The sequence below is a fragment of the Balaenoptera musculus genome, chromosome 4 (assembly GCF_009873245.2).
Source record: "Balaenoptera musculus isolate JJ_BM4_2016_0621 chromosome 4, mBalMus1.pri.v3, whole genome shotgun sequence".
NCBI lineage: Eukaryota > Metazoa > Chordata > Mammalia > Artiodactyla > Balaenopteridae > Balaenoptera > Balaenoptera musculus.
The window spans coordinates 63,903,549-63,924,628 of record NC_045788.1 but is presented as its reverse complement, the minus strand read 5'-3'; the positions used below and the strand labels follow the sequence as shown (position 1 = coordinate 63,924,628).

Here is a 21,080-nt window from a genome sequence, read left to right as displayed (position 1 = left end):
CTAAAAGTGTAGAATTTTTAAAAAGTGGACACACATCAAACCATTTTTTCCTCTCTGCTTATCTCCTGGAGTCCTTGGATATGTCTCTTTGTTCAAGGTAGACGTTTTTACTGGAGCTAATTGCAGCTTATCTTTTGTCAAGGAATAGAGTAAAATCTTCCTTCCATTTCTAAGAACAACCAATGCAACTTTTCCAATTGGTTTTGTTTCCATATCTTGTTCCCTTTTCCAAAAACAGTGATTTCTGAGCACTAACACCCATCTAGGATTCAGGAATCTGGCAACATAACCAATAGTGAATGCAGCTGAGGACCAGAAATTAAACATAAATAAATGTGTAGCCAAAGTATGTTAGAAATCACAAAAGCTCAAATTAAAATATATCACCTTCATTATTTCCATTTTGCAGGTGAGAAAACTGAGGTTCAGGGAGGTTAACTTGCTTGCCCAGTGTCACAGAACTGAATCCCATCCCAGGCCAACCATCCTTTCTGCTTCATTACATATCTCATTGGAGTGACATTTTTCCTTGCAGGGGTGAAGACACTATTATTTGTTCTCTCACCATAACTACCTAGAATACTTCTTCCACACCATTTACTTTCTCTAAGTAGAAATCATGAATTCATGGTAGTTGAGAGCACATTCTCTGAAGCAGACTGCTTGGCTTCAAATGCCAGACCCACACTAGTAAGCTGTGAGATGTAACTCATTTCCTCATCTGCAGATTGAGGACAACACTCCCTCTTCCATACAAACAACCTCATCCATATAAAGCACTTGAACAGAAACTGGCACATGGTAAGGACTCAATAAATACTTGTTACTCAATGAGTAAGACAGCAAGTTTTCAGTTCTTCACTTGAAAACTCTGTAACACATAGAAATCTTTGGCTTGAAGGGAACATATATTGACCACTACAACCTCCCAAGCCCATTTCTGGTAGGGAGCTTGCTGCCTCGGGGACCACCACTCCATTTTTGGGCAGCATTAACTTCTGGGAAGGCAGTTGTACCTTAGTGCAAAAAGCTTGGGCTTTAAAGCCTGGTTTTACGATCCTCCTGTCATCTCCACCACACCACCCTGTTACTATGCTTTATTACAAGAAAATCTATGGAACTTTGATACAAGTCTTTCCACATTATAATGTGCTTCAGAGAAAGCACTTAAAGTAAACTGAAGCTCACAAAGAGTCAATGGTAAAAGAATATTCTTTTTTAACTCATTCATTCATGGCCATCTGGACCATGGATAAACAGTAGTGACAAAGCCCCGTGAACATTCTTATTTGTAGCAAAAGCATTATATCTGGGGTCTTTCTAGCTAAGAATAATAACTCTAGTTTGGTATGTGACCGACTCTTGCAAAAATCTTGGAAAAAATCAGCAAGTGCAAAAAATGATCAAGAGCTCTCCTGGGCTAAGATATAGAAGAGAAAAGTTGATAATTATTCCTAAGAAATTTTTAACTACAGCAACTCAGTACATAATGAATATTAAATGTACAAAAGTTCATGGAACACACATATGTATTTATATGCTGCATTTGTTTTCTAAGATAGATTTTCAGCATTTCAAATAAGCCCCTGAATTTTGTTCTTTTTCTTCACAAGTGAACACACAGTTGGATCACTCAAGTCCAAATAGTGTCTGGGAGCTTCCCTGGTGGTGCAGTGGTTAAGAATCCGCCTGCCAACGCAGGTGACACGGGTTCACGCCCTGGTCCAGGAAGATCCCACATGCCGTGGAGCAACTAAGCCCGTGTGCCACAACTACTGAGCCTGTGAGCCACAACTACTGAGCCCACGTGCCACAACTACTGAGCCTGTGTGCCACAACTACTGAAGCCCGCGTGCCTAGAGCCTGTGCTCCACAACAAGAGAAGCCACCACTATGAGAAGCCCACGCACCGCAACAAAGAGTAGCCCCCGCTCGCCACAACTAGAGAAAGAGCCCACACACAGCAACGAAGACCCAACACAGCCAAAAATAAAAACAAATAAATAAATTAAAAAAAAATAGTGTCTGATTGAGGTTAAAAGGTGTGCTTGTTCTTTTTTTTTTTTTTTTAATTTATTTTTGGCTACATTGGGTCTTCGTTGCTGCGCACGGGCTTTTCTCTAGTTGCGGCAAGCGGGGGCTACTCTTCGTTGTGATGCGCGGGCTTCTTGTTGCGGTGGCTTCTCTTGTTGCAGAGCACGGGCTCTAGGCGTGCGGGCTTCAGTAGTTGTGGCACACGGGCTCAGTAGTTGTGGCTCATGTGCTCTAGAGCACAGGCTCAGTAGTTGTGGCCCAAGGGCTTAGCTGCTCCATGGCATGTGGGATCTTCCCAGACCAGGGCTCGAACCCATGTACCCTGCATTGGCAGGAGGATTCTTAACCACTGTGTCACCAGGGAAGTCCCAGTGTGCTTGTTCTTAACTGTTCTAAATGGATGAAATTTCCTCCCCACCCCCTTTCCCCTAATTTTTATAAAACAGGGCAAAATAAATAAAAAGGCAATAGCAGCATTGGCTGCTGTATAGCCAAAGGTGGGAATGTTGCTGGAACCATACTGATGGCTAGAAGGCAGCTCCACACACACTCTGAAACAGCAGTTGTTCAACAACACTGAAACATTCACTAGCTAAAGTAACAAAAAAGAGTGTAATTTGACTGTATAATGTAGAAAAGGGAAGGTTACAAAGTCAAATATATTGAAGTCACATACCACCTGAATTAGGTGCCACTTGGAGAAGCAAATGTAATTTGCAACTCTACTACTTCAAATTCATTTTCTAGGGCCAACAATAATCCTAGTTCCTAACACAAGCCGAAGACTTTTCAAACATGAGGTCAACTGAGATTGGATACATGAAAAGTGCTTTCTAAGGTTTCCATGTCAGATTTGATTATTCCCAAATTAAATGAGAGGGAATATACTTTCTCAAGGACAATTAGGTGGTTGTGTGACCTTGTTTCATCTACTCCAATCTCTAATATTCTTCAGGCTCCTTTCTAGAAAGTGCCATGTGTGTTTAATTGGGTATGGGGACTGGATCTTCATCACTCTTCCACAGGTTTGTGCATTCATCTTGCTTGATGGGAGGAAAACCCAACTAGCTCACAGGCCCCAAGGAAGGAAACGAGGCTGATCAAGGAAAAACGACCAAAATGGAGATGGAAGAGACAACAGGGTAACTACACCAACAAGAAACAGGAGTCAAGAAAAAATTAACAACAAAATTGTATTTAAAAACAGACTTCTCCAGTTGGCATTTCGAATGAAATAGCTAACAATTAACTCCAACCCTTTATATTGTGTCTTTTGCTCCTGGAGTCCTCTTGCAGCTTTAATTCTTGAAACTCAGGCGGCAGCACCAGACATAAATCCCCAAAGGGAGAGGTATTATTAAACCTTTTGCTGGTCATTCTTTTCTCAACACGAATGGACAAATTCTTAAGCCCTCTTATTCATTTCATGACGATCATTAGAAGAAAAAAAAATTAAACCAAACTTGCATATTGAAAATGAAAACAAAAACACACAAAAAGAACCCCCCTGCAGATAATAAATATCGCTGATTCACTTATTTTAAAACAAAGTCCAATTTTATTCACTCTTAATATCCTTGCAGTCCATTGTATACCTTCTGCACTGATCCTTGTTTCAGCAGCTGTTTGATACCTGAGGAAAGAATGAACAAACGACTCCATTAACAAAAAAGTGACCTCCCCAGAGTTTGAAGAGCATGTTTCACGGGGAGGCTCACAAAAGGCCTCATGACAACCATGGATCTGAATTAAACAAGTAACTACCAATGTCTAACTTTATCGCATGTGGACACCCATACACGCACGTCCAAGGTGACCCCTTGTCTTTGTGTCTCAGGCACACATACCACACATACATCCCACAAAATCCGATAAGAGGCAATCGAGATGGACAGAAAGCTCTTTGGCTGTCTTCCATTCCTTCTTCTTTGTCCTCTTTCCAGTTTTGACCTCTCTCACCTTTTCCTTTTTACTTAGGACCCACTGACAGGGCCCTCTTCTCAATCAGTCATTGCAGACTTCACCCCTAAGCCTCTAATCCTTCTAATGCAGACCTCATCTTTCCTTGAACAGTAAACATTATACCCTCACCTTCTCTTGCTTCCTCTGATAACTGTTCTTTTGGAAAATCCACATCGAAAGTGATTATCAAAGAGCCCTTGATGTTGTTGTTGTCAAAGTTGGGGAGCCCTTCCCCTTTCTTCCATAGCTTGGCTCCCGGTCTGGTGATCTTATCTCGGGAAATATGTACCTGGAAAGCAAAAGGGGATGGACTGGAGCAGGACTGGTACTCTCGAAGCACAACACACAGCTTCCAGTGAGTACTGGTGCCCAGAGCTCATGTCACGGCTCAGAGCAGCAGGATGAAGGGGCAGGGGAAACATCATTAGGACAGTGCGAGCCAAAGGAAGAGATGGTTTTCGAAAAGAAAAAGAAAAACGAAACACGTAAAAAAGTAAGGCTTTTGCCAACGGAGACTGTAAAGACGAGGCCGCCAAAGGCTGTGCAACCACCTCCGAGTAGCTGAGGGGTCCGTGGCATTGTTACTGCTACACGTTCAGCAGCAGAGTGAGGAAAGATGACACAACAAAGCCTGAGCACTTAGTCCCCGTGGCTCCAAATGGCTGAAGTGGCTGAAGTAACCTCAACAGCAGCCATGTGAGGGCTTTAAAAGGACAGGAAGCGGGAGAACTGGTTTGCTTACCTTGTGACCATCCAAGTGAGCAATATCCATATCGAAGCCCACCAGAGACTCCACGAGGGAGACTGTCACGTTTGTGTATAAGTCATCTCCTCGCCTTTCAAATATTGGGTGCCTAGAACAGAACAAGGTAAAGATCATTAACTTCCAAAGTCTTTCTTTGGGAAGAGTTCAAAAAGTTTTTAGAAAAATCATGGAAAAGGATGAATGCCACTCTTTCAAGAAATAGGCATTTATTAGACACTCCTTCGTGTGTAGCATTTATCAAGACTGTAAAGTAGCCTAAGATTTATTAAACCCTAATCTTAAGGAGCTTACAATCAGCAGAAGTCAAAGCATGTAATTAAAATACAAGTAACTAGATTATGGAAAAGAGAGTAGGACAACTTCTGGCTGTGGGACTGGGGGAGAAGGGCATCAGGGACAGGTCCTGGGGGACTTCTAGAGCTGGGCTTGTAAGGCCCGATCAGCTCTGAAGCTGCAAATAAGGTGGGCGCAGGGGAGGGTGGGGATAGGGCAAGAGCGAATTCTGGCAAAGATAAGGACTTAAGAAGGTACCAGGTTTATTCAGGGAACAGTACATGTGCTAGTTTCTCTGGGAAGTGATGTGAAAGACAAGGTAGGTGAGGAACGTTGGGGAAAGATCACCGAGATTAAAGAGTGCTATGAGGGAAAAGAGTCCTTGGCACTGGGGGCCCATTTCTCCATATTTGGGTGGGAACCTCGTTTCAATGAATCCTTAGAAGCAGAGGTATCACTGGTTTCCAAAGTGGTAACAAGAGACGAGTGATAAACAAGAAAGCCTGAGTCCCAGGTAAAATTCTTATGTAAGTAGAACTGCATGTTGAAGAGAAGCCAACCAGAGAAGCTGCCCACCAGCTGCAGATTATGTCACAGAAGCTCCTTTCTATGGAAAAGTCTCCCATTCTTGGATGGGGCTGTATTTCCTCAGTTAAAATCTCTGGTCTCCTTGTCTGCCTCTCTTTCACAGCTCCTTACTCATAATATCGATGCTTTCCTCCCAACATCTTTTGGACTTGGAAGTCCTGAGTAAATAAATAAATGGACTCAATCCTAGGCTCCAACCCCAAATTTTCAGTATGGCTGTAGAGTTACACATTTAGGGTATTAAGGGCATGAAACAGAGGAAAAAGTCTGGAAGTGCCCTGGTGGCTACCCTTATTTCTCTAACCTGACTCCTCTGAAAAGCAAGGGCTAAAGAGAAGGCCTCTAAACTGAGATTACTTACTTGACAACTTTGATTCGGAACCGTAAGTCTCCTGGCTCTCCATCCACATGAGGCTCACCTTGTCAGAAGAGAAGAGATTACAGCACACTGTAAGCCACGCAAGTCGAACGCTGCAAATCTATTTAGCAGTTGAGAGAATTCTCTAAAGCCACTACCTTAGGCTTTGACTGTCAAGCCTATCTGTGAGAGCAGCGTGTCTACCTGGTTATATCAAGTCTCAGATTATTAGTGAGGGTCACCTGGGCCTCAGACACAGCAATAAATAACTTGACCTATTTCCTAAACAAAGAATGATTCACTGGTCTCCTGAATCTGATGCTTTAAAGCTATTTTTCTTCTAGAGATTTAAATTTAACCCCAAAGTGAGGTCTGAGAGCATCTTATTAATGCCAACTAGAGTTACATATCTTCTTTCATTGCTGAGTTAAAATTAATCCATTAAGTTCTGAACATTTAAACTTTGACCTAACTTAGGGTAATTGACAGTAACTTTTGGCCATGATAGTCAAAGGATAAACAGTAATACTACTGCTTAAGTGGACCAACCAGGATGCTTAAGGATGGTCATAAAAAGGCTTTTTGTGTCCTAAAACTGCCTGAAGTGTGTTGGAAATGATATATGCATTTACCACGAGGTGGCCACGAGGTATGGGGTGAGGTGGGGGTGGGAGGTGTTCATGAGCAGGCAGAGAGCAGAAAGTTACAATAATAAAACATCAATATCAATATTTCACCTTCTCCAATAAAGGGGTACTCCATGCCATCTCTCACCCCAGGTTCAATTTCGACCTCCAGTGTTCGTTCTTCATTCACTAGTCTGAGACAAAGAGCATTTATAAGAAAAAAAAAAATATATATATATATATATATAAACCAAACCCCAGATACAGATAATAAAGTTTTATTTACTCAGTCAGACCTTTTTCTTGGAAGACTATCCTGTATCCCTAAATGACAAAACCACCTGATATCCATTTACACCTTCCACCTGCCAAAAGCCAGGGCAAAGCTACACATAACCATGCAACTGCTGACTCCAAAAAAGCCTGCAGGAGACTGATTGCCTTGAAGTGAGTGATCAGTAACAGAGAAAACTACTCGCACTTACATAAATGTGCACAGCATCATGTTTATCAGAAAATCTAACAGGAGAGTTTATCCTATTTGATTTTTTTCACTGATCCCACAAATAACTGAGCTAGTTTTAATATATGCAATTGAAGGTTCAATTAAATAGTTGTATTTATAACATAATCAGCAAATAGTACTTCTCTAATCTGAAATGTTAGCTGTACACATAAGATTGCTCTAAATATTCCAAGTAGGAAAAAGGAAACATCCCAAGTAGGAAAACGGAAAAATATCAACATTTTTGTTAAGTATATTCAGAAATAAAGGGCACTGCCTATTAGTTCATAAACATAAAAGGAGATATTCTGAATAGATACTTTCGGAAAAAATTAAACTGTACATTTCTTTGCTCTATCCTCTGGTAGAACATGAGGGAGAGAGAGAAGGATCGGGGAGAGGGAGGGAAAAAAATCTAGGTATGGACCACTGGCATTTTATTAGACAAATGAGATAATTAAAGTGTCCCTTGGCAGAGCAAAGAAGGTGCTTGCACTCACTTGACATTCGGGCACTCGTCGCAGACCACCTCCTGGGTCATCTGGAAGCGCCCGGGGCCCAGCTGGGTAGTCCGCATCTCCTGCCTGCAGTTGCACTTCCGTTTGCCAGGGGCCTGCCTTGCCACGGGTTTGTTTCTAACCACCTAGCAAGTACACACACAGGATCAGCTTCTCTCTTGTGTCCCACAGCCTTTGGTTTCCTCACCAGATCGGGGCTCTGCGCACCTGCCGGGGTTGGCGCTTCCCCTTCTCTCCCAAGCCATCCCTCAGGGAGACCCACAGCTGACAGAAGTCTTGGAGGAGTTACAAGTCAGCTCCCACATAGGAGCGGAGCAAATGGATCTTTAACTGACTCAAATTCTAAAGTTGGAGAGGAGAGAGGAGGGTAACAAAGAAGAGAACTGAAAGATAGTATGTATGGGATCACCTTTTCTAAGTCATGACGAAATACTACTGAGTTAAAGTAGTCCACAGAATTACTATCTCTTGAGAAATCTGAGCTGTGTAAAGCATAAGCCCTGAAGAACCACCACAGCCTTCAAAAGCTGGCATGTGGCTCCCACCCCAGGATTAGCCATGATTAACCTCATGAAAACACTTCTTTGTTTCAGGCAACTCAATCTGGCAGTGTTTTCCAGTGCTGTCTCGATTCAGATACTCTAACCCATAAGAAAAGACACAACGATCATCTCCTTGTAGCTGATTGCAATCAAACATTCTGATCCCTCTAAATCACTGGAAACTAAAATATATGAAGAAATGTACTCTTGATTTTGCCTGTTTAATTAGTCAAACACCTACTAATCACAGGGCACATGCTCATGCAGTGAGATGACATGAATGCTTGGAGAAAAATCCCTCGAAGCCTACGAACATATGAAAGCCCAGGTCAATGGAATAAATAACAATAACAATAATTACAGCCAACACTTTATAGCACTTAGTATGTGCCAAGCAAGGCCCTAATCACATATATTTATGAATTCATTTAATCCTCACAGCAGCTTTATGAGGTAGATGCTGCTATTATCTCCATTTTACAGAGGAAAGAATGAAAGCACAGAAAGGCTCAGTAATATGACCAAGGTCACATCACCAATGTATGGTAGAGCCAGGATTCTAAACCAGGCAGTCTAGCTCCAAACTCTGTGCTTTTAACCACTATGCTCTCTCAAGGTACTTTTTTCTTAAAAAGAACTTACCATGGGGGCATTTAAATAGCAAGGTCATATACATCCTTTACAATAATTAGATTAAAAAGGAATTTGTTTAGGAGCATGCTAACTGCAAAGAGTGATGTACATTATGTATTAGCAATGATGACAGACAACAGGTCTGCAAGGGAACATGGGAAATTAATCTTTTTACCTGGATATATGTACAAGACTTCCTAAAGGCACAGCTTGGAATTGAAAAAAACTGGAGGTAAGGGCTTCCCTGGTGGCGCAGTGGTTGAGAATCTGCCTGCTAATGCAGGGGACACGGGTTCGAGCCCTGGTCTGGGAAGATCCCACATGCCGCGGAGCAACTGGGCCCGTGAGCCAAAACTACTGAGCCTGCGCGCCTGGAGCCTGTGCTCCGCGCAACAAGCGAGGCCGCGATAGTGAAGAGGCCCGCGCACCGCGATGAAGAGTGGCCCCCGCTTGCCGCAACTAGAGAAAGCCCTCGCACAGAAACGAAGACCCAACACAGTCAAAAATAAATATAAAAATAAATAAATAAGTAAAAGATTACTATTAAAAAAAAAAAACTGGAGGTAACCTACATGCCTATTGACGCAACGTGGTCACAATGAATTTCTATTCAGCAGAATTATAGCTATAAGCAACAACATGGATGAATCCTGACAATATTAAGAGTGAGTAAAAAAGGCCAGTCTCAGAAGATAACGTATAGTATGATATCATTTTTACAAAGTCAAAAACAGTGAAAGTAAATAATATATTATTCAGGTATTCCTATATATGTAATAAAACAAACAAACACGAGTGGTAAGGGAACAATAAAGACAAAACTCAGGATATTAGACAGTTACCTGGGAAAGGAGTCAAGGGAATGGAATAGGGAAGTAGCATGTAGGTAGATATAAGTCCTGGTATTGTTTTTTTTAGTTCTTGGGCTGAGTGATGAGTTCATGAAATAATAACAGCATATCATGAACCAAGGATTATGATTAATTCAATTCTATACACCTCCCCACCCCCTAAAAGACAGAAAAGGTACGCAGAAACCTCTTGTTTTTAGTCATAAGAACACATTCTGGGAGTCAATATGAATAGCTGTATAGTTTGGACTTACTTCTACAAAATTTCCTGCATATACTTCTTCCAAAGTGACTTCTAGATCTACAATAATATCACTTCCTCTTGGAATATTTCTGTCTTGCTGACGAGGGGTTCCTCCAAACATGAAACCAAAATCTCCAAAGAAACTGTTGGTAAGTGTAAAATCATCAGGAAAAGAAATCAGAGTTCACCTCTTACAATTTCAGTTTTCTTCACATTGATAAAATATTGTGTCCCACCAGTGAGCAAAACTGACAGACATTTTAATACACTGGAGTCATACATCATACACAATTTTTAATTTATATAATGTCAACTATATTGCCCCTACCACAAAAAAATTTACTTTTTAATATTGTCCAGACACACAGTACAGTGTATACAGTAGGCCAATGAATTCTTAATCAATGAAAAAATAATCTCTCTGACAAATAATAATATAATAATTATAAATAATTAATTATAAATTATATATTCATATTTATATAATTATAAATAATTAAAATAATAATAATACTGACAAATATCAGGATATAATGGAGATATTGAGAAAGGGTATAGTATATATAAATCTATGTATTGCCGAACTTAATGGTACTTTTGGACATTTGTAGTGTTCACCTTTACACGCTTTTTTAGAAACTAACTTTGGTGAAACAAGCTACTGCTTTGTACAAAAATCTTCGATACATAATTAAACTAAAAAAGCACCAGCCTTAGTAAAACTCTGGATCTTACAGAAAAGGAAGTTCTGGTCTCATAAGACCAAAATTAATTTGTGTTAAGTAACAGAAGCGTCACTTTGAGATTACTATAAACAGTGACCTTTAGTTGTATAGGAGTTCTATTCTTGATGTTAAGTTTTGGTTATTAAGAAGCCTCAGATGTTAGCATAGTGATGACAAACATACAACAACCCCAACCCCTCCAAAAAACAAAAACAAAACCCAATCTTGGTGAATGGATTCCCTGAATCTTAAATAAAAGCAGAGAGGGAGGATTTTGGTGGGGAAGGAGCAAGGGCAGAGCCTTTTTTCTTTCTGGCATCCCTGGGTATCACTTCTAACTGCTAAGGGGTTCAAACAGGACACTCCTCTGTTAGGCTAAAGCAGCCAAGTCAATCCTGGGGAAGAGAAAGATTTCCTAATAATATTACTCACACATCATCGTAAGTCCTGAAAATCTACTGTCACCCCCAAACACTAAATGAGGGAAGCTGTTGTAGCAACAGTGATTCTTACTTCTTTTGGGGAACGGTTCACAAATCTGAAGAAATCTGAGAATCTGAAGAAAATTCTCTTTGAGAATCTGAAGAATCCGAAGAGAATCTGAAGAAAGCAATGCATCCTCTCCCCATAGAAATGCATATTCAAACATCTTTTTATTTATAACTTGACTTGAAACCCCAGATCAAGATCTCCTATTTATGCATCATCAGGACATATGAAAATTCAAATGCTCAACAAAGAGGGGCTCAAAGAGCGGGAAGGAAAGATGTTTATTATTCCAGCCACTCAGCACTCCCAGAAAGCTGGGCCCAGCAAGGGATGAAGAGCCTCTAACCCAACTCCTTCCAACAATGCTGATTATCATACTCATCCCTCTCTTGTGGATAGGATGAAGAGTCAGCTTTGGGGATGAGAGTAGGAATTTCTCTCTCCGCTTACAAGAATTACTTTGCTCATTAAGTGGTTTGCAGATTCTAAGACAGCAAGGAGATAAAATGAACTGGTTTCCAACATATATCCCCCCCAACACAGTCAGGGTTGATTTAATTGATATGGTTGGCTAGATGGACATCCCTTTTAGTGCTGCCTGTCTTTTCTGGAGCTTTGTGAAAATAGAGGAGTATATTCCCACAGAAAGGATGATGAATGACCTCTTGGTCAAGGATCAGTTGAGTTGTACTCTTCATCGAAAGTTTCCGAACAAGGGAGCAAGGATAATTCTTTAATAATCGCTAAGTGATCCATTCTCAGACACTAATACCCTGCAGATAGATAAATTACTTACTGTGAAAAAATGTCTCCATGGGAGCTCTGATGCCCATCTTTTAATCCTTCTTCACCATAAGTATCATATTGTTTCCGTTTCTCACTATCTGACAGAACCTGGGGTCAAAAGCCAGTGGAAGAAAAGATTATGAGTTGGTAATATTCAGGTAAGGTGAATTCACATTTATGTTTTTGTTTTTTTAAACTCTGATACTGTTTGTAAAATTTTAGTGGAATTCAGTTTTCATTATGTATGGTATTAAGGCATGTTTATAAAGTTATTTTCTTTATCAGACTAAATTCTTTGATCAGTGTTCATTTTGTAACTTTCCACAATGCTCAATTCATGTTTTTAATTTAAATTTATCAAAACTCACCTAGCCACATAAATATCACGCTGGAGATTAGCGACATGGCTATGAATGTGAGGGCAGTAACAGGAAAGAGGTGAGATGAATTCCTCAGGTTTACTTCCCATGCAGTTTGACTCCAGTGTTGAGGCTGTTAACCACTATGCTATATTCTCTCTCTAAACTATAAACTAGGACTTGACTATGACAGATTGTCATTAGTCACAGAAGCAGTAAATTACGACAGCCGTCAAGTTTGCTCAGCCCTACATGTCTATACCATAACCCCTGCACCCCACCACCACACACACATTAAGAGACTGGCAAGTCAAGGGAATCCAAGGACAGGTCTCCAGAAAGCTCTACACTGCAATATTTTCATATTCCCTTTTCATTCTTTTGATACATGTAGAAATCCATCTGTGGAAGAATGCTGTCTGCCACATACAGCTCATAACCTCCTGAGTTTGAACTGCAAAGAGTGAAAAGGGACACTGCTCTATGAAGCATGCTCAAGCTCAATTTCACAACTTGAAAAGACTTTCTGAAGTTTTAATGGTTTTAGAAAACTACATACTCAGTCATAGGTATATGCTTTCTCATTGGGACCATTCCATATATAGAACTAAAGACTGTAAAACAAAATAAGCTTCAATGTTCTTCAAAATTTGCCCTCCAAATAAAAGCTTCCCATTTACTTAGAGCATTCTGAAATATATGCACACATATAACTTTGAAAATTGAATAACTTTATGTTATTTGATATTCTTAAATGTCTATTTAGATAGCAGACTGAAGGAGAAAGTTATTTCAAACCCATACTTGTGTTGGCTCAGGAAAAGTGAGGTTGGAAGTAGATGGGGCTTGTTGACTCAGCAAAAGAAAGGGAAGATCTGATTGGCATATGTAAATAGGACACACTTTTGGCTCAGGGCCTGAATGATGTGTAAGGTGCCACAGCAAAAATCTACTAACATTTAAGATACATTTAGAAGGATAAAAAGAAATTCAGTGTACAAGAGAGTGAGCATTCTTAAAAGCAGAGACAAATGGGTTAGTCTAGAAGTGACCAGAGTACTCAACTAAAGCCACTGTGATAGACCAGGTGAGAAAAAAATAGTTTGGTAAATATCCTAAAAAAATAGCCACTTTGGGGAAGTAGAAATGGGCAGAGTTAACTTTAAAAAACAGAACAAAACAAAACTCATTATTATGTGATCTGGATTTCCAATATTTTCACTTTCAAGTCTACTTCTCTGTTCCTGTCTTGGCAAAGAAATGAACCCCACATTTGGGTCCATAAGAAACACCATTTCAAAACCCCAAAACAAAGACTATTTTTTTAAGTCAGCTTCTTTTTGGACATAGGAGGCTTCTGTAATAACTACCCACAAATTACCCTTAAAATTACCTATTACCATTCACTTACTCCTCACTTTTCTTCTGTCTAAGGAATGCAACTTTATTCCATAGTCTTGGAAACTTTTATTATTAAAAGAAAAAAAGGAGTTTCTTAGTTGATTGGCCAACCAACCAGAGTCTCAACTAATTAAAATGCTAGTAGTAATCCCAGCTCAGTAGAGAAGACAGATTTGTACTCACAAAAGACTCTTCAACTTTACTGGGATTCTGATTTGTGAACACTGATTTATCTAAGGACCAAAGGCAGGCAATCAAGTGAATGATACAAAGAAAAAAGAAAATTTGAACTAGTGACCAGAAAGGTTCTTAAGAGTTAAACTGCAATGCCATGAATGATCTATGTATAGCCTTCCCTAGGTCATAGCTAAAGAACATGGTAGAGTCTTTAAAGAGCATGGTAAATTCTTAGCAACAGTTTCCCCAGAAAATATTTTTGATTATTGGGTTCCTAGCAAGCAAGGGGAATACTCATGGGAAACACAGCGCGAAATATGGAATCCATATTATCAACAAGAAAGAAAATGTTACATACAGTAATTTAGGAGGGTCCACCAACCCTCTCAAGTTTATTTGTGGGCCCGAGGTTAGGAATTTCGGTCCTACAGGTGTTGAGAGAAGAAAGGGAAACCCCATTAGTTCTAGGTTTCACCTGGGTATAAGTCACTATTTTGGTTCATTCACTTCTTTAACCTAGGAGGCCTTGGGATCCCTTCCTTCTGGGTTTTTTCCACTAAAATATTTTTCAGATTTGTTTTCAGTCTTCTCACTATACAGGGATTTAACTTGAATTCAGAAGTTGTAGCTCTCTGACTTTTGGAGTCAAATTATTTTTTCTGTGCCCTTTTAGAAAATGTGAATAAATGGTGACTAGAATTGATAACACTGTATTGTATAACTGAAATTTGCTAAGAAAGCAGAGCTTAAATGGTCTCACCAAAACAATAAATATATGAGGTGATGGATTAACTAGATGGGCGAAATCCTTTCACAATGTATATGTGTACCAAGTAATCACAATATATACTTTAAATATCTTACAATTTTATTTGTCAATTATATCTCAATAAAGCTGAAAAGAAAAAGTATAACCACAGGTCTCTTATTGTATTTCTAGGGGAAAGGTGAATTGCAACACACACATAACAGCTAACTCCTAAATTAACACATATGAAAGATTATCAGTAACTTATTTGTAAAATTTTTTCACCATAGTGTTGAAAGGTTCTGTGTATAATGGTTTTTCAAATAGTAAAAAGATTATTAAGCATTCAGTAAATGTTCCTCTGTGTTGTTAAAAATGAAAAAAAATAAATAAAAGGTTAAGTAACAGCTGAGAAAAAATAAGAATATGCCCAGCTCTACTATATCTCATGGTGTCCTAATGAAGATTAAATGAGATGATACACATGAAAGTATTTTGACCTCTAGATTACAGGTTGCAAATTCAAACTATAGCTGTGTTTTCTTTGATCTGCACGTAAAAGAAAATTTTAAATTGAATTAGTTACCAACATTTTACAACCAGGAGAATTTACCAAAAAATCAGGATTTCCACTCCTCTTGAAAAATTAAATGATCTGGCCACACTGTGTGCAAACACAGTGTTTGCATCTGTATATGGCAAAAACTGGCTGGTGTTGAATAACAGCTGTTCCCTTGAAATGGGGCAAGAAGTCTTCAGCTTGTCACAGTCCTCTTCAATCCCTACTGATTCCTAACATGGAGGTAGAATATCCACTCTCCTGTTTTATCTTATACCTGCCCTGCATGTTATCTGCCTGGTCCACATGGGCACATGTGGGTTTGCAATCCTCATTTAGATTTTATTTCTGTTTCTGGCTCCAACTCCAAAACGGACTGATTGATCATCCACCTACTTATTAACCTACCGATCCTATTTTCTTTCATTCATCTTTTTCAACATTACTCTCCTTAATAAGACAAATACTGATATGAAAAGGGCAGGAAGTAGCACCTACTAACATTAATGTACAATATAGCATCAAGTGCTACGTTTATCTATTGTCAATTTTTTTTAAAAAGTGACCTGAAAAATGGGAGTGTTACTCAGCGTTACATGGCTTTTTGTGTATCTGTAGGTTTTATTCATACTTTATCCTTTTTCCTGACTCACCTCATAAGCAGCACCCAGATCCTGGAATTTCTCCTGCGCTCGAGGATCATCAGGATTCCGGTCAGGATGAAGCTGCAGGGCTAGTTTCCTGTAGGCCTTTTTAATATCCTTTATAGAGGCACTGCGAGGCACCCCTAAGATCTTATAGAAATCTCGCCTGAGGGTGGGGGAGAGGGAGAAGATACTTCATTAAAGAGTTCATACATTACATTTTTTAAAAGTGAAATTTTTTTCCTTTACATTTAGGTTTGTGTCTGAGCAAAGAGGTAGGAAAATGAAGGGTACCCACGTGACACACGAAAAAGAATGACTAAAAAGAGAACGCACCAGAATTTGTAATGAGTCTCATATTGAAGTAATCACAATGAGAGGCTATGTACTTTTTGAACAATACTAGAATTATTCAAAATATCTCCGGCATTCTTCTCTTAGAACTACCTTTAGTCAAGAATATCATTTTCTTATTTTATGGTCACACATCATTTTCAACCAAGAACTGTATAATCAAATTGACTCTCTTTTTTCTCCCCTATTACTGACTTCAAATGACTTTTGACTGCTTCCAAAGGTCAAATAATCTCAAAGGATGAATTTCTTTGTTCAAAAAGATTATGTCAGAGATGTTCTTTACTCAAAAAGATTGTGTCACAGAAATGTTCTAACAGTAGCACTCTTGGAATGTTAAAGATGAAGTGACTGAGGTTAACTTCAGAGGTTAACGCAGGTTAAGTCAAAGCCCAGATAAGAAGCTTGAAGAGAGAGTAACACCCATTTGAATGTATGAGTTGTGAAGTTTTTTGCTGAGAGAGAAAATTTCAATTTTGCAGTCATTACTAGTAGTTATACTAGTTTGTCTAGGTCAAGTCTTAATTAGAGACAGCTGCTGGAACCCATATGCAGGCGCCTATAAGTCTCAGCAGCTGCATATATGTACATGGCATGAGCTAGGAGATAAAGTGGAGATCCACTGACCTCCTTGCCAGGAACTATGTTGGTACCAAATTAATTGTAAAGGGAATCTTTGCAGGAAGGGCCAATGGGAAGACAGAATAAGACTCACAAACTTTCAGGGCAGGGACCATAGCCAGCCCATAGAAGACACCAATAAATATTCGTTGAATGAAATGAATAAGTAAGCATGCTCACAAAAGTCTATTCCTTTTGCCAGAGTCACTTTAGCCAGCAGAAATTATTCTGAAAATGCATTCTCTCAACCAAAGGGACGGGAAAGTTTTTCACAGGGAGATGATGTAGTAATGATGGTAATTTTAAAATGCAGCGGGGAAAAATGCACTGGGGTATCAAGATCCACGTAATATATGACAGAACTTTTTTAAAAAATGTATTTCATAAGCTCTTAGTCACACTTCAGGAAAATCATTTAATCATTTTATGTATAAATTTAAAAAATTATCACTGACAAGGGGTTCCATGAGTATTATTTAGGTGCTTTATCGCCACACCCCAAAAATCTGCAAAAACTTGACATCTCTTGAGACAAGAACTAAATAAATCAAAAGGTTCACTAATGTTAATGACAAAAGAGCTAGCTATATAAAAAATGAGGCTTAGGACATACTTAATATAAAAATGGTTAAGTAACAGCTGAGAAAAATACAGGGAAAAGATGGCTGGCATAACTCAGCATCAACATGACGGTTCCCAAGAGGATCCTTTATGAAAAACTGAAGTTTATAGCTACAGTACTAACAGTATTTATCCTGACATTTTTTTTAAACAACTTAAGGTACCCATTGCTTTAAGTGCAAAGAGTACTAACAAAAACATGTTAAAAAACCCAATAGAGCATTACCTAGGAGAAGTTAATTTTTATTTTAGAAATTTAATATGTTTCACAAGAAAAAAAAACCCAACAAAGTTGAAGCATATATGCACAGGGAAAAAACTTTTAAGAGAATAACAAGTACTTAAAGTTTAAAGCTCTGCTAGGTAGTGCTTTCTCCATTCAGAATAACCTATAAATTTGTCAAAAGCTAAGAATTTACTATTCCCCACATTCTAAAATATGAGCCTGGCATATCATACCCTGTGGTCAGCAGGCCTATACGATAGTGGCTCTTATTAAAGGCCAGAGAATCTCAAGAGTTCAGGTAGTCCTACTTCCTTCAAACAGGTGGCACATTATCATCCTCATATCACAGATGAGAATTGAAATGTTCCTTCAAGGTCACATAATTCGTAAGTGGGGTGGGTGGGGGTGGGTGGGCTAGAATCCCAGTCTACTACCTATTGGTGTAGTAGTGGAAATGTTTTTTCCCCCGCTCATAATACCATTCAGCTTCCTAAGAATGCTCCATGGAGAGACAGTGAGACATGATGACAACTCAGGCTCAGTATCTCAAGAAGCTGAGAAGTACAAGGGCTCTCCCAAGGGTCTGCCTTGCTCCCTCAATCCAACTTCCTTCAGTCCCAGCATGGCTTCCCTAACCTGTCCTCCCCACTTCCTCACTTGGCCTGGCATCATAACCCACCCACTTTAATGTCAGCCCAATGGCTTGTTGCAGGCTCAACATTGCATCGTCCTCTTCTGCAGCTCAGCAGCCCCCTCACCCCACGTTGCTTTTGGCACTGCATCCAACCCTCACTTCTCTAGGCAAATCTAGCTCTAGGGCTTCTGGGTCTAAGCCCCTCTCACCCGTGTCACCCACTGCTCTCCTCTCCACCCCACAAGCCTGGCCCACGCTACCCATTCCTCCGCTCCACCGCCTCACCACAGCAACGCCCCTCTCCACTCCCCCAGTCTGAATGCCCCCTCCTCCCTCAAGCCTCCTCCCTCAAGCCTCCTCCCCAGCCAAGACTGACTTAAGGGCCCCGTGCCCGCGGATGCCAGTTCCTTACCCGGCGATCACGGCCCCGATGAGGTACAGCAGCAACAGGCAGAACGTGCCCAGGTTCTGCGGGACCATGGTCTCTCTGTGCGGGCCCCTGACCCCCGCACTCTTCACAGCCTCTCCCGCCGCCGCCGCCGCGTCGGCTCGCCAGCCCACCCGGCCCTGAGACGCCGCCTCACGCCGGAGTCTCCGACTTAGTCAGGAGCGACAGCTAGCTCGCCCCCTCCTCTACCAGTCCACTTCCCGGGAGTCCCGAGTCCCGGCAAGAGAAGCACCCAGCGGGCCAGAGCCAATCGCTGCTCGGGACATCACACGCGGCCGGCGCCTCACAGCCAATCAGCGCAGTACACTTCACCTCCGAGGCGGTGAGGCCGGCCAGTTAGGCTTCGGAACTACAGCCGCAGCTCCCGGCCAATTAGAAGGGGAAACGTCAGAGAATCGTGCCGCCGCAGGAATCCGCTCAGCCCCGGCACCTGCGAGTCACAGGAAATTACGTAAAGATTGGTGGTGGGGAAAGGGTTCCAAGAGCCGGCATCGCGGTACACAAAGTTTCCCTCCGCCCGCCTCCTTGGACTCTCCACCAATCACGGGGCTCCTCCTCCAGCACTGACCAATTGCGGGAGGGAGGTTTTATCTTGGTTACGAGTCTCGGAATTTCATTCATATAGAGCTAGGTGCTGTACGCCGGGGAGGAAGGACGCGGGCGAAATGGGCGGGGACAATGACTCCACGCCAACAGTACGGCTGATGCACAGCTTAGATCATATTTTATCTTCTAACAAACCCAGGAGAAAATTGTCTCGGTTTCGCAAAGAAGAGGCCTGATGAGGAGTGGCCCTGGAAGCAGACTTAGGTTCGGATTCAGCTTCCACCACTTCCTAGCGGTGAGAACATGCTCCCTCACCGCTCCCAGTCTGAGACTAAGCTGCTTTATCTACAAACCTGAGGCAAAGCATTTACTGGTAGTGTTGTGAAATTTTAGTAGGAGAAAATCTGTAAACCGTCTAGCACAGCGTCTGGCACATAGTAGGCACGCAAAGAATAACAAATATTACAGTTAAGAAGAGAGCGGATCCTCCCCCCCTCCCCCAATTTTTGCTCATTTCAGTAATTGAACCACCTAGTTGTTCACTACAAAACTTTAGGTGTCTTCCTTGATTCTCTCCTGTATCCCCTATCCAAATCTTTACCTTTAAACCGTATCTTGAATCTGTCCACTATTCTACATCTCCACTACCTCTCCGGGCTAAGTCACATCATCTCCCACCTGGCAAGGGCTTCCTAACTGGTCTCCCTGCCTCCACTCGTAATATCTTAGTATCTTTTTTTCACCCCGTCCCTTCCCCCTGCCATGATTTTTTACAAACATGTCAGATCATATAATTTGTCTGCTTAAAAGCCTCGAATGGCTTTTCATTGCACTTTTAATAAGATCCCAAGTCTTTATACTAGCTGATAGAAACATTATTTCTCAATAAAGCTGGGGAAAAAGAACAAAAATCTTATATGATCTGTACCCTCACCTAGTATACTCCTTACCGCGTTCCAATAAAAGTGGTTTCTTTTCTCTTTTTTGAATACGCCAAGCTCATTCCCGCCTAGGGCGTTTGTTCTAGCTGTTCTCTGCCTGAAACGCTCTTTCCTCAGATCCTAACATGGTGACTCCTTTTTAAACTCAGATAACAGCTTAAATTCACCACCTCATAGAAGACTTCCCTGACCAACCAATCAAAATTAGCCCCTACTGAGTCTCTATTCTTACAGTGTGCTATTTTATTATTTCCATCCCTGCCCCCCACACTCACACACACTGGAATGCCACTTTCATGAAAGCATGAATCTGGACTGTTTTGTTCACAGCTGTCTAGAACAGCAACTTAGAACAGAGCTTGTGACAGAGACAAAGTCGCTTCGACTGTGATCTTCGTGTGCTGGCTTCTTATTCTTCAGGCCTCAGCTCAGATTCAGCACTCACCCCTTCCCCAAATTTCATAGCACTTACTAACATCTGAAATTATTCTATTTTATTTTCCTAATGTATTATCTATTCTCCCTATTAAAATATACACTCCAAGAAAGCAAGAACCTTATCTGTTTTGTTCACTGCTGTAATCCTAGTGCCTAGCACTGTGCCAGACACAGTACAGAGGTAAGAGGTAGATCAGGTTACTGCTTTCAGGAAGATGCCTACTAGGGGAGAGAGGCCACATAAAAGAGGAACTAAATTGCATTTTATAGTCTTATTTACCTTTGTACCTCCCACACCTAGAGAGGCCAAAAACGAACTAAGAAAGCAGGAAATCACCTTTCCTCTGAGATCAGGAACAAGACAAGGATGTCCACTCTCACCATTATTATTCAACATAGTTTTGGAAGTCCTACCCATGGCAATCAGAGAAGAAAAAGAAATAAAAGGAATACAAATTGGAAA

At 40.7% G+C, this 21,080-nt stretch overlaps 1 protein-coding gene across 1 annotated transcript; it reads right to left on the bottom strand.

Annotated features, from left to right (window-relative positions):
- Positions 1 to 3,208: 3,208 nt before the first annotated feature.
- Positions 3,209 to 18,938, bottom strand: DNAJB11 (DnaJ heat shock protein family (Hsp40) member B11). The gene is made up of 10 exons (XM_036851285.1): positions 18,657 to 18,938; positions 15,798 to 15,954; positions 11,911 to 12,008; positions 9,911 to 10,043; positions 7,613 to 7,755; positions 6,719 to 6,801; positions 5,985 to 6,042; positions 4,739 to 4,850; positions 4,126 to 4,285; positions 3,209 to 3,667 (listed from the first exon to the last, which is right to left on the bottom strand). Exons 1-10 carry the CDS (start codon positions 18,722 to 18,724, stop codon positions 3,603 to 3,605), a joined length of 1,077 nt encoding a protein of 358 aa, XP_036707180.1. The 5' UTR covers positions 18,725 to 18,938; the 3' UTR covers positions 3,209 to 3,602.
- Between the last annotated feature and the right edge of the window lie 2,142 nt (positions 18,939 to 21,080).

Excerpts from the sequence above, each read along its gene's own strand:
- DNAJB11 (XM_036851285.1), bottom strand. The coding sequence starts at position 18,724 with ATGGTCCCGCAGAACCTGGGCACGTTCTGCCTGTTGCTGCTGTACCTC. Across the intron at positions 15,955-18,656 it reads ATCGGGGCCGTGATCGCCGG|GCGAGATTTCTATAAGATCT; the intron begins GTAAGGAACTGG and ends CCCCACCCTCAG. Across the intron at positions 10,044-11,910 it reads CATGGAGACATTTTTTCACA|TTTCTTTGGAGATTTTGGTT; the intron begins GTAAGTAATTTA and ends ACTTACCAACAG.